Source organism: Ranitomeya variabilis, chromosome 2, assembly GCF_051348905.1.
Source record: "Ranitomeya variabilis isolate aRanVar5 chromosome 2, aRanVar5.hap1, whole genome shotgun sequence".
Lineage (NCBI taxonomy): Eukaryota > Metazoa > Chordata > Amphibia > Anura > Dendrobatidae > Ranitomeya > Ranitomeya variabilis.
In genome coordinates, this window is record NC_135233.1 from 380022940 (window position 1) to 380036455 (window position 13516).

Sequence of the window (13516 nt, forward strand, 5' to 3'; positions counted from 1 at the left end):
CCGAGTCACCCACCTCAGAAATCGTAGGTTAACAGCAGCTCAGATTAGAGACCAGGTCAATGCCACACAGAGTTCTATAGTAAATTCAGCTAGAAGAGTATGACCCATATATTTAAAACATAACTTTTACTGTCATAGCTAAAATGGAACAAACAAATAATACACACAAGTGCTCACGCCGATAACAGTGCAGATAAAAAACTGGTTGTATCTCACCAATCGTAGACTGGGGTACCCACGTAGATAAATAAGGGTCCCAGGGAGGGTCCAGCAACAAAATGGAGCAATATGTAAGGGGATGGGGAACTCTCACCTACTCCCCTGTCGTGCCCCAGCATTGACTCCTGTCCTAACAAGGACAGGCCCAGATGAGCCCTACACTGGACACCCCCCACCAAGTATGTTAATGTAAAACGCCTCCCAACGCGTTTCTTCTCCAGTCACAGAGATTCATCAGGGGAGTTCCATAAGTCCATGAGCCAGATATTGCTCAAATATAAAGTATTGAGGATGTCAGCAGTGGCTGTGTGTCCTCTGGTAGCAAGAGGGTTTCTGTGTGGCCGTCTGCCACAACCGGTGAGTAAACCAGATTTAGCACCTGCTGCCTATTTATAAAGATAGTGGGCGGTATCCCACCAGGGGATTATAATGAGAATCAACTCACCCCCGTGCATCATGCCCCAATCCGTTATTGTACCTCGCTGCGCTCCACGTTCCTGGAACGCACGCCGGCTCCTATAGATGACTGACATCCGGCCGCCGCTTGTACTGGGCGCGCCGGATAACCGGAAGTGCCGGCGCCATCTTGGACGACCGACTTCCGGTACGCCGACAATGATATAATTCCAAAAGAGACCGCGCATACCCCAATCAATGTACCTTGCTGTGCTCCACATTCCCGGGACGCTCAGCGGCTACTATAGATAACTAAAAACCGGCCGCCGCTTGTAATGGGCGCGCCGGATAACCGGAAGTGCCGGCGCCATCTTGGACGACCGACTTCCGGTGCGCCGTGACTGGTATGCGTTCCAGAGATAGGGCGCACAGTGTGACAAAGAGACATGCGTCCCATTGTACCCAATGACAAGCGACAAATAGTTATAGATATGCATTCCAACCTGTACGGCAATAGCGGAGTGCGTTTACAAATACATACGTTACCGCGACCTTCATTATAAGGCCATTGTGTGCCGTTACTCTCATGTCTGTTCATACCCTCGGTGGCTGGAAGTGTCCAAGCCACATGGTATGTGCAACAGATGTACATATCATATATAATTGAAGAAAAAATGGGGGGGGGAGGGAGGTACAGGAAAAACAGCTAAATAAGCTAGAAATGGCAGCAGCAAAATTAAACAATTAATTAAGTTTGTCCAAAATAAACATACACATCCCTAATTACTGGAAGATAACCCGATGTATTTAGCAAAATTTATAACCCATCGGTACCAGACTGCTAAGAAGGGAAACCATAGAGCAGGATAATGACCCTACACCGTAAATTTGCATGTGTTTTGTTTACTACGACCGTTCTGAGGGACCGGTCCAGACACTAATGTATATCCAATCAATAATGGTAGATGCACACAAAAATATAGAGGGTATCATAAGAGAGAAAACAGAACACAACGGGATGTACTTGAGAGGAGACACAATAGTAAGATGGAGGAAAGCACACCAGGGGGGGTGGGGCCCAGATGTGTCCACAGGCACTACAGAAAACAGCCAAAATTGAGCTGTTCATTAAGCCCATGCGGGTGACAGGTGTCTATTAGGAATATCCATCTTGCCTCTCTTTGTAGCAAGATTTTGTCAAAATCGCCTCCCCTGGGTGGTACGGACACCTTGTCAATCCCCAAGAAGGCAATAACTTTAATGTCTCCACCATGCTCCATGTTTACATGTCTGGCAATGGAGGTATCCATCTGATTGCGAATATCCCCCAAATGTTCTCCTACTCGTCTCCTAAATTCCCGGATGGTTTTGCCAATATATGAAATACCACAGATACACACAGCCCGGTATACCACACCTTTGGACTTACAGTTAATAAACTGCTTGATGGTATATGTTTTCTGTGTGCGGATGTTATAAAATTCCTTGGCCACCTGTATTGATTCACATGCGACACAGCCACTACATCTGTAGCAGCCGTGAGGCCTCTTGGGTAACCAGGTGGATTGGACAGGTGTAGTTATGTGACTATGCACCAGTCTATCCCCTAGTGTTCTACACTTTCTGTAAGTCACCTGAGGTACCGTACCCACTGCCTCCTTAAGGTCCTCATCCATCGCAAGAATGCCCCAATACTTGTTTAGGACATCTCTCACCTGTGGAGCCCCGTTGTCAAATGCACAGATCATTCTGATGGTATTGGAGTCATTATTCTCCCTCCTTCGTGGTATCAGTACCACACAGAGTTCTAGCAGCAGACACATCTCTACAACAACTGTTAAGAGAAAACTTTTCGTAGCAGGCCTTCATGGTAAAATAGCTGCTAGGAAACCACTGCTAAGGACAGGCAACAAGCAGAAGAGACTTGTTTGAGCTAAAGAACACAAGGAATGGACATTAGACCAGTGGAAATCTGTGCTTTGGTCTGATGAGTCCAAATTTGAGATCTTTGGTTCCAACCACCGTGTCTTTGTGTGACGCAGAAAAGGTGAACGGATGGACTCTACATGCCTGGTTCCCACCGTGAAGCATGGAGGAGGAGGTGTAATGGTGCTTTGCTGGTGACACTGTTGGGGATTTATTCAAAATTGAAGGCATACTGAACCAGCATAGCTACCACAGCATCTTGCAGCAGCATGCTATTCTATCCGATTTGCATTTAGTTGGACCATCATTTATTTTTCAACAAGACCATGACTCCAAACACACCAGGCTGTGTAAGGACTATTTGACCAAGAAGGAGAGTGATGGGGTGCTACCTACACCAGATGACCTGGCCTCCACAGTCACCAGACCTGAACCCAATCGAGATGTTTTGGGGTGAGCTGGACCGCAGAGTGAAGGCAAAAGGGCCAACAAGTGCTAAGCATCTCTGGGAACTCCATCAAGATTGTTGGAAGACCATTCCCGGTGACTACCTCTTGAAGCTCATCAAGAGAATGCCAAGAGTGTGCAAAGCAGTCATCAAAGCAAAAGGTGGCTACTTTGAAGAGCCTAGAGTATAAGACATAATTTCAGTTGTTTCACACTTTTTTGTTAAGTATATAATTCCACATGTGCTAATTCATAGTTTTGATGCCTTCAGTGTGAATGTACAGTTTTCATAGTCATGAAAATACAGAGAAATCTTTAAATGAGAAGGTGTGTCCAAACTTTTGGTCTGTACTGTATATATTATATAAATTTATATATTATTCTGATAGATCATAAGATATCTATTAAGAGCACATTTTTTTAATCATCACCCATTTTTTTTTCCAATGTAACTGGGGATTCTATAATAGCCCCAGTTACAGAGGAGAACCTCCCCCTGCTGTGCCTGACACTTGGGGACTGGACCTGCTAGATTGCAGAAGTAGGAGCTTTCACCCTAGACTGTAAATTTACAATGGAGGGCGTGTTAAAGCCAAGGATTGACCGTTGTAAATGTATTGTGCTTGGTCATTACGGGGTTCAATAAGCTTTACAGTATGGACTTCAGAGACTAAAGGAAACAGTCAGAGGCAATCGTGAACATTTATTAAAAAGTGCACATAAGAATCACTGCATTAATATTCCCTACATGTAAAGCAATCGTCCCACATCAGCATTGATTGTACATAATTACCAGTCCTAACGAGCATCAGATTTACACTTTCATCTTTACAGTTTTTCTGAGCATAAATACTGGAATAGGAAATATAGAGTTTGGACGTCTAATTCTCTTTTTTGCTGGAATTACCGTAGATTTGGCTTTGGGTCAAGAAACTGCATAAAAAGAGGAATTTGTTTCTGAATAACACAGTGTATGGAACTTTCCTATAAAAAATGGGGTTTCAATTCAGATTGGGATAATGACTCCATCAAAACTGAAGTAGTCGACTGTCCATGACTTGAACGGCGCCAACATTATCTGACATGATGAACAGCAGATCTGGGTAGGACATTAGTCATCTATCACTTCTCAGATACTTTCATAAGGGCTTCTAGTGACATTGAGCTAAATAAAGCAATGCCGGGATGGAGAATGATACAGTAATGCCGCGATGGAGAGTGATACAGTAGATAATCACGTAAGGTCTGGAGATCAAGGCACGTGACGAGGAACGCTTTGGTCCAGAGAAGTCAAGGCACAACAGTCTCTTTAGGATTAGGAGCGTCTGAGGTAATGAAAAATTCAGTCTGAAGGGAACAAAGCAAGAAAAACTTAATTGTAACTGATCAATAGGTTTTTCAGGACAACAGTTCTACAAAATTATCATAGAAAACAAAAGAAACAAGCAATGTTATGTATAAAGACCGAAACACAAAATATAAGCTACTACACTACTCGTTACCGTACATTACTAATTCTTTTAGTTATTAGACCCTAGTTGTACTCTGTATCCCCTCCGAAACTGTCTGAAGTGATGAAGATGAGGCAGACAATGTGGAGTAAAGCACGACTGTAGGATCAGGTTTGACTACATAGACATAGAGGAGACGTTTAACATGGAGGATCTTTGACTTCAGTCTTGCTTCTGTTGCTTTTATTTGTGCCAAGTTTATCAAATTATCGCATCTGGAAAATAACACTTTTGTAACTGCGTTTTCTACAATTTTTACTTTACCCACTAATAGCAGAAAGTGAAACTTTTTGAAAGAAGTCAAAATTCATAACTCTGGCTTTAATCTATTTTCAGAGCCACTTTCCCATCAATTTTTTAAAAGGTGCAAGAACGGCGCAAAATTAGTCGGAACTTCTTGATGAAAACAGTCTTACAATGTTTGCAACTTTTTGACACTAAAAACTGGAGCAATAAAAATTTGTCAAAAAGCTGAGAATAAAAGGAACATGTCACCTTTAAAAACACTAACCCCATATCTGCAGGCTAATAATCTGCAGGTTAATGGCATTGTGAAGCCGCCCAGCACTGACAGAACCACGCTGCCAGGAGGAAATGAACTTTATTCCCCGCCGGTTTTAGTCACAGGGGCAGCACTGGCATGGATTCAGTCACCGTTGTGTGTAGAGACCGGAGACTGTAACTGCGTCCCTAGGCCTGACTGACAGCCGGCCCTAATGCTGAGCTGCTGTCAGTCACTGTGGTGCCCATATCACCGATTAGCAGCTTTCTGTTTACACTGTGCATAGGCAAAAAGCTGCCAATCAGTGGTTGGGGCGGGGTTACACAGAGCAGGAGGAATACCTGGCATGAGAAAACTAGTCCTCAAGTGATAATCTCCTGCTGATAAAACAGTGATTTTATAAAAAAAAACAACAAGCAGCACATCAGGGTCTCAGCAACTGCATCATGCTGCTATCGGATTACATGGCAAACATCTGACAAATTCCCTTTAAGCAAGAAATAGGCATTCTTTTTTCGATGCAGTTTGAGTTGTGTATTTTTTTGTAACAAAGCCAGAAGTGGGTCAGGGAGGAGACATTTATGTCCTTCCATCATACATTTCCCATTTCTTTTAACTCTCTTCCCAGCTTCGGATTAAAAAATGACCCAAAAACTGCCATGAAAACTGCAATCGTGATCCTAGTTAATATGTGATTAATGCAGGTTTTTTTATTTAATTTCTAATGTTTTGCAACTTTTCCAATTTTATGGTCCATGCACCAAACTACCGAATAGAATTGGCACCAAATTCACACAATTCCTGGTTTTATATAATGGCTGTTGATGAAAAACGACCCTTGAATAAATAAATATAATAATAAATGTAATAAATGTGAGTGATTACAACGATCACAAGGGAACAAGTAAAAGTTATGGAGTACAATTAACAGAGGAAGACGCCCCCCCCCCCCCCCCGCGCTTACCGGTGTTGTGCAACTTCTTAGCTAAATAGAAGAACACGAAACCCGCAAGGAGGAAGATGATGCCGAGAACGAAAGCAAAACCGCACAGGACATTCTCCATCAGATCAGAAGGAACTGGAAACTGGGGAACTGAAAGACAGGAAGGATTGATATGTGGTCGCCATCTGTGTCCTTATTTTTAACATCTATGTAGTGAATATATGAAAGAAGCCTGAGGTTGGAGAACTAGAAATACAGAAAGCATAATGGATCAAATTAGCAAGGTCCCCTAAAAAGATAAAACTTTTTATTTCTTTTTTTAGATATTTATAGGGAAAAACAATTGTTTATATTGATCCTGCATTTATTTCTGGGAGAAAAAGATTGTTAAAGGTGTCTGGAAGTCACTGTTCTCCTATATAAAGAAAACCTGTCACTTGCTGCAAAAATTTGAGTAAAATACCTTTAAAAAATTCCTAAGCTCCTCGGATTCTGACTCTATTTTTTGTTTCGTGCTGTTTCGCTCCATTCCAGAGATTTTCACATTTGTTGTTTTGGAGTGCAGTATGTGAATTCTCTGCTTGTAGTGCAACTAGGCAATTTTCAGAGTCTTCTCTGGGGCGTGACTGTCACCCCTCCCAAACACTGCCGATCAATGCTTGGAAGCATCTGAAACTGACAAACTGCTAGATCGGCTACGACTGGCAGCATTTGGGAGAGAGGAGTGAAAGTGCACGCTCCCAGAGAAAATGCTGAAGAAACGACCAGTTGAATTAAAAGCAAAGATTTCACACACTGCGCTCCAAAGCAACAAATGTGAATATCTCTGGAATGGAGCGACGTAGCGAAAAATGGAAAAGAGCTGCAGAATCAGGGGAGCGCAGGGATTTTCACAAGGCAATAGCCCATTTTTTGAGCAGTGTCAGATCATCTTTAAGTAATATACACCCTTAGCTTGCTTCCTTCACTTCTTTCTTGCAATGTTAGAACTTTCTTGTAATTAGTATTTAGCAAACGAAAGGGGAGGACATGTAGTGCTCCATACTGTTAAGTGGTACATCACATGTGAACATTTTTATTTGGACCCAATCACCACAGTGAAGCCATCACTAGGATATTAAAGCCAAATCTCTGATTACTGATTGACGCTATATCCTAGCAATTGTATCCCAATCACCAGAATGCAGCTGTCACTAGGGCAATAAAGTGAAATCTTTTTATCACTGATTAGCACTAATATATATATATATATATATATATATATATATATATATATATATATATCCTGAATCTATCCGACATTTGGTAAATTTACACCTCTTTCTTAATGCAGCAGAACAATTATCTTCCTAAGTCTGTTGTAACTATCAGAATGGACAAGATATAACTAATTTTTCTCTGATCACATTTGTTTCTCGACTGATTATTAAACGCTGCTTGGCCATGGGTGATATAAATACTCCGCGTTTTACTGCTTCATTGCAAGTCACAGCTGTGAAGAAACGATGAGGACAAAGCATGAAGGAAGGTTACAGATATCAAATACATGAGAATCCAGCCTGATGATTACTAACATGAGCAGAGCTGATCATTTGTGTTAAAACACGTTAAAAGAAATTAACTTTCATACAAACACTAGAAAGTTGCCTAAAAGACAATTCCACAAAGTATGATCAGAATTCTCACCCTCTCCCCATTCACTTCAAGAGTAACCCAATTATCAATTTCACAATTTTTCTGGGTGAAAATCAACACAAAAAAAAGAGTCGAGAACGTTTCTCGACACATTTTCTTTTGCGTATCAGGCATATTTTTGACTGGGAGAAGATTTCACTGCTCACATAGGGCAGATATCACTGCTATACATAAGAGGCAAAATCAGCAGTGAGGTTCAAGTGAATTTTTGCAACAGAATGAGCCTGGGCTGGATCTGAAAATCCACACCATACTAGTTTTTTGACTCGAAAATATTAGCTATGTGTGGCTGTCATTTTAAAGACCCCATTCAAATATAATGTACAGTGAATGGGCAAAAGAGTAATACCAATATCGTACTGATCAGCATGCAGGGTTGTTAGCCCACTAAGAAGAGGAACATTAAAATAGCACTGAATTACTGATGATCATTGAGTTCCCTTGCAGGACTCGGCCTCTTCAATCACAAGCTGAAGTGGGGCTCCACTGTGACCAGTGATTGGCTAATTGAGTTCTCTGCCGGTCTCTGAATTTTGTATCGCTGGATGAGGTGGATCACCTCTGTGATCAGCTAATTGGGTTCCCCTCTGATCTCTGCTTGCTCAATCACTGGCTGAGGCAAGTTACCGTGGTGGACAGTTATTACCTCCTTGTGTCCCGGTTGGACTCTACTTCTTCAATGACTGGCTGAAGTGGGTCAAACTCTGTGGTCAGTGACTACCTCCTGAGGCAGGTCACCTCTGTGATCAGCTAACTGGTTTCCCCTCTGGTCTCTGCTTCTTCAATCACTGGCTGAGGCGGGTCATCTCTGTGCTCAGTGACTACCTCCTGAGGCAAGTCACAATGGTGGTCAGTTATTACCTCTTTGTGTCACCGCTGGTCTCTCCTTCAATCACTGACTGAGGCTGGTCACCTCTATGACCAGTGATTACAACCTCAGGTCCCCCTCTGGTCTCTACTTCTTCAGTCACTGGTTAAGACAGGTCATCTCTATGTGGCCAGTGACTAGCTCTTGAGGCGGGACATCTCTGTGACCAGTGATTACAACTTCAGGTCCACCTCTGGTCTCTATGTCTTCAGTCACTGGCTGAGACAGGTCAGCTCTCTGGCCAGTGACTAGCTTTTTGAGACGGGTCATCTCTGTGACCAGTAATTACAACTTCAGGTCCACAGCTAATCTCTCCTTCTTCAATCACTGGCTGAGGAGGGTCACTACTGAGGCTAGTAAATGGCTAAATGGTGTTTCCTGGGTGTTGAGATGGACCAGGAAACGAGAGACCAGTGGGTGACCCAAAGAGCATCAGAGCTGAAGTGGCAAGGAATCAGTGGGGATAAGTACTGCTTCCTTTGTATTTTATGCTACATAGAGACTTAAGAATAAAAATATTCAGCCAGACAACCCCTTCAATGTTCACTTTATCACTGTCAATCTAACTCAGAACGCAATCAACTAAGTTATTCTAGAACATGGCTCCATCCTTCTGTATATAAAACAAAAAATAATTTGAGGTTAGAGTCCATACCCGCGTCACACTGAGGTACTTACCCCAGAAAGCTATACTAGTAGTACGGTCTCCTGACACTTGCACTTCACATGAGAAGATATCACCATGGTAGGGAGTGACATTGAGGTAGGAGAACGCCTGGAAGGACAGGTCATTCATCACAAAATATTTATTTGAGTTTAACGATGTGGTGATTAGACTTTTAGAATTTTTCCTCCAGGTGATGGTGAGAGCCGGAGGATAGACGTCATCAATGGCACAGATCAATGTGTTCTCTTTGCCAATTCGGAGAGGATGTGCAGTAAAAACTTTCAGACGTGTACTACCTAAAAGAAGGAGAATAAATAGTACATTGTGTAATCTAGATGGAAGAAGACATACAATCCTTCGCTTATAAAGACTTCCTTACTCTGAATAATTTTTAAGATCCCTTAAGCTGCAGTTTCGTCTCTATTTTATTTACAGACTGTTTTTTTCTAGAGCAGAATACTCCCCGCAGACACTGAACAAGTAGTGGATGATAGATGATCTCATCCCTGAAGCCTGCTGTGAATGCTGCTCTGGAGTATCATACAGGTGTTAACTCAGGATCGGGTCTAGATTATTAATATTTCAGAATTTCCTCTACTTTATATGTAGTGTAAAAAGCTCCAGGGTCAGGATTTAAAAATGAAAAAAACTCTACTTAGTTCTGTTGGGCAGAAATGTGAAGGCTGCAACCCATCAGAAGCCGCTGACTGGCTGCAACCACCATGTGACATCGTCTAAGAGTGGATACCGATGGGGGACCGAGAAGCCCGTGAGGATTGGCGCTTGTCTGGGAGGTAAGTACAGTTTTTTTTTTTTCATTTTTAATATTCAAGCCCATGTCCTTTAATTTTCATGTATATTTTATATATAAAATGATATAAAAACAGTACACATTGCTTAGATTTTTTATACGAAAGGCAAAGGATTTTTGGACAAACTGCAATGTTCACATACAATTTCCATGAAACAATTGGGGTCCAGATGAATGTCAGAAGACATTGTGGTCCCTTCAATTTAAGAGATCCCTGTGGATCCCGGTAAACCGTCTCCTTCAACAATTGTTCTGAATTTGTAAATGTGGAAGACCCCTATAAAATCTAACCTCTGGCTTCAGGAGTGATGTCAACAAGGGCTTGGGTCAAGTTATGCCTAAACTGGTCACATAGATTCGCGAGGAAGGTTATATTCGAAGGGTTGGGGAAAGCCTGGTCACGCCAATTGTCAAAATCTTTGATCCAAGGAGAGACGGAGTAATTCTCAAAGTTGTAACTGAACATCTGATCTCCATCAAACATCTTCAGGAGCCCCACGGATGGCTTGCTGGGCTGACAGAACAACACTTGGCTTAAATAATGATCATCATCTGAAAAAGACGATATAAAAACGGGAGTGAAAAGTGATGGCGAGAACTAAAAGTACAAGAAACATATGAAACAAAACATCAAGCAAAATATATATAAATATTACAATAATGGTATAGCACCCAAGATGTCTAGAAATAAGTTGTTGGCACCCAACTTTTTCGATTGTTTTCCCATGATGTGGCCAATAAAATAAATGGTAGGGTCCAAGTGGCTCCTAAAGTGTTCATGCATCCTTGTATTAACATATTTTACAGTTTAGCTATAAGAGGCTCATAAGTGAGAAAAGACAAGTGTTGTATGATAACTACAGCACCACCTGTCATAAATGGCGGAGAGGCATCAAGTGGTCATGGCTGTGGCACCTGCACCACCTGTCATAACTGGCGGAGAGGCATCACGTGGTCATGGCTGTGGCACCTGCACCACCTATCATAACTGGGGGAGAAGCATCACGTGGTCATGGCTGTGGCACCTTCACCACCTATCATAACTGGGAGAGAAGCATCACGTGGTCATGGCTGTGGCACCTGCACCACCTATCATAACTGGGGGAGAAGCATCACGTGGTCATGGCTGTGGCACCTTCACCACCTATCAAAACTGGGGGAGAGGCATCACGTGGTCATCGCTGTGGCACCTGCACCACCTATCATAACTGGGGGAGAAGCATCACGTGGTCATGGCTGTGGCACCTTCAGCACCTATCATAACTGGGGGAGAGGCATCATGTGGTCATCGCTGTGGCACCTGCACCACCTATCATAACTGTGGGAGGAGCATCACGTGGTCATCGCTGTGGCACCTGCACCACCTATCATAACTGGGGGAGAAGCATCACGTGGTCATCGCTGTGGCACCTGCACCACCTATCATAACTGGGGGAGAAGCATCACGTGGTCATTGCTGTGGCACCAGCACCACCTGTCATAACTGGCGGAGAGGCATCACGTGGTCATCGCTGTGGCACCTGTCTACCAGAAAAGGATGCAGCATGGACTTTTGAGCTGCACTCTGAGCAGGAGTTAGAGGGTTATCCTCATCCTCTACCATCATTAGCACAAGGCTCCTCTGCCTCCCGGCCTCCTGTGGGTGGAGCGCTCCTGATGATTGACAGTTCGGACTGCTGACATGGTTAAGGTTAAGCAGCTGGTCCAAACTGTGTCCACTCCAATACTGCAAGCAAAGGCAGCTTTCCTCTGCAGCATTGAAGGAAGAAGACGGCTGAATTAAAAGACCCGGCCTGCTTCAGAGCAGCGCTTATAAGTTCCATAGCCAAGAGTCTAGGAGACTGACCACCGCTGATGGGTGGAAGTGATGGCCGGTAACATTGCCAATGAGTGGCACACTGTAGAAATAAAACTAATCTCATTTTTATTGAGGAGAGGATTTTTTAATAAGTAAATTGCAAGCACTTTGCAATTTCACCCATGAAAGTAGATGAGACAACTCCTCGGGCCTCGGCTGAAGGGGTATCTCAGATTCCATTTAATTTAAGGGATATGTTAATTGCTCTGAATACCCCCATAGTGCCGAAAAAAAGGAAGCTAAAAGGAATTCTCCATTTATTTGTATTTCCAAACAAGCAAGAGAGATGTGGGATCCGCATCTATCAGACACTTACAGCGTCACCTGTGGCTAAGGGAATACAACATTAATAATATCGTTCACAGTCAGGAACAAAACTAATTGTTTCTAGCCGTCCTGCGGTAATTGTGATCGTCCTACAGATCAAGAGCTGACGTAAAATTATCGATATAAAAAAATACATTTCTGTGTCCGGTGAGTTATGAATTCATCTCCAATAATTCACCTGCTGCTTTCATTGTATCCATGGAAGGAGCAGTCACTTACCACAAAGCCCCAGTGTGGCCAGCAGGGGGAGCACTAGCGCCAAGGTGCGGAGACCGTCCCGGTAGGGCCGGAGCTGCGGCATGTCCTGTCCGCCGAGCTCGGAGTGAGGGTTGTAAGGCGCCTGTCAGTGAGCTCCTCTATAACCAGTGCAGCATCTAACGAGCTGCGTCGTAGGTAACTCCACAGCACAGTACTAGTCGTGTGATAACCGGGAGAGCGTCCATTCCTGTGCACAGATCCAGAGATGATAATAATAATAATAATAGTGATGGTGGCCTCTACATCACGTGCTGCTGCGGGCAGGACACTGTCTGTGTGTGGTAGGCATGGAGTCCGGCACTTCTCTATATCACTAGTACTACCTCAGTCCGTCCCTCAGTGTCACCATCTCCGCACAGCACGCCCATCATCCTCCACACTCACAGGCAGCCAATACCCGAGCTCTGCGGAGGACCGTCACATGTTACCGGGTAGACTCCTCGCTCAGCCTCATCCTGTCTGTGATCAGGGATTCATGGGATTTGCTGGAAATCTTTGGATTTATATCTTCTTTTATGTTATATTTCTACACTAATTGCTTCCTGTCTTACTCATTACGTAAGGGAAAGGAGATGACGGCTGTATGTGAGTGTAGGTATGGGGTCACACGGGGCAAAGGGTCCGGGGCGGGCTACTCCACGGGTGCTGACCGGAGAGTCGAGAACACTGGAGCCGGGCATGGTGATCCTAGTATAACTCCGGATTAGCGGAAAGGATTGTGCAAAAGTCATTTCTATTACACCACAATGTATGAAATGGAGAAACATGACAGCGATGTCTGCACGACCATAGTGTGGTAAAGTGACCAAAAGTGATAAAAAGTGACCAAAGTCATCATACTGGGGGGAAGTGAGCAAGATACTGATTATAATGACTCCATTACTGCAGCACAACGGATAGATAACAGATAGATAACAGATAGATAACATAGATAATAGATAAATAACATAATAGATAGATATATAGATAACAGATAGATAATAGATAACAGATAGATAATAGATAGATAATAGATTATAGATAATAGATATATGGAAGATAGATAGATAATAGATAGATAGATAGATAACAGATGGATGGATGGATGA

General features: G+C 43.2%; 1 protein-coding gene across 1 annotated transcript; it reads right to left on the reverse strand.

Moving 5' to 3' along the window:
* Positions 1-3678: 3678 nt before the first annotated feature.
* Positions 3679-12930, reverse strand: LOC143806154 (class II histocompatibility antigen, M alpha chain). The gene is made up of 5 exons (XM_077286146.1): positions 12390-12930; positions 10277-10537; positions 9186-9470; positions 5966-6094; positions 3679-4335 (listed from the first exon to the last, which is right to left on the reverse strand). Exons 1-5 carry the CDS (start codon positions 12469-12471, stop codon positions 4331-4333), a joined length of 762 nt encoding a protein of 253 aa, XP_077142261.1. The 5' UTR covers positions 12472-12930; the 3' UTR covers positions 3679-4330.
* Between the last annotated feature and the right edge of the window lie 586 nt (positions 12931-13516).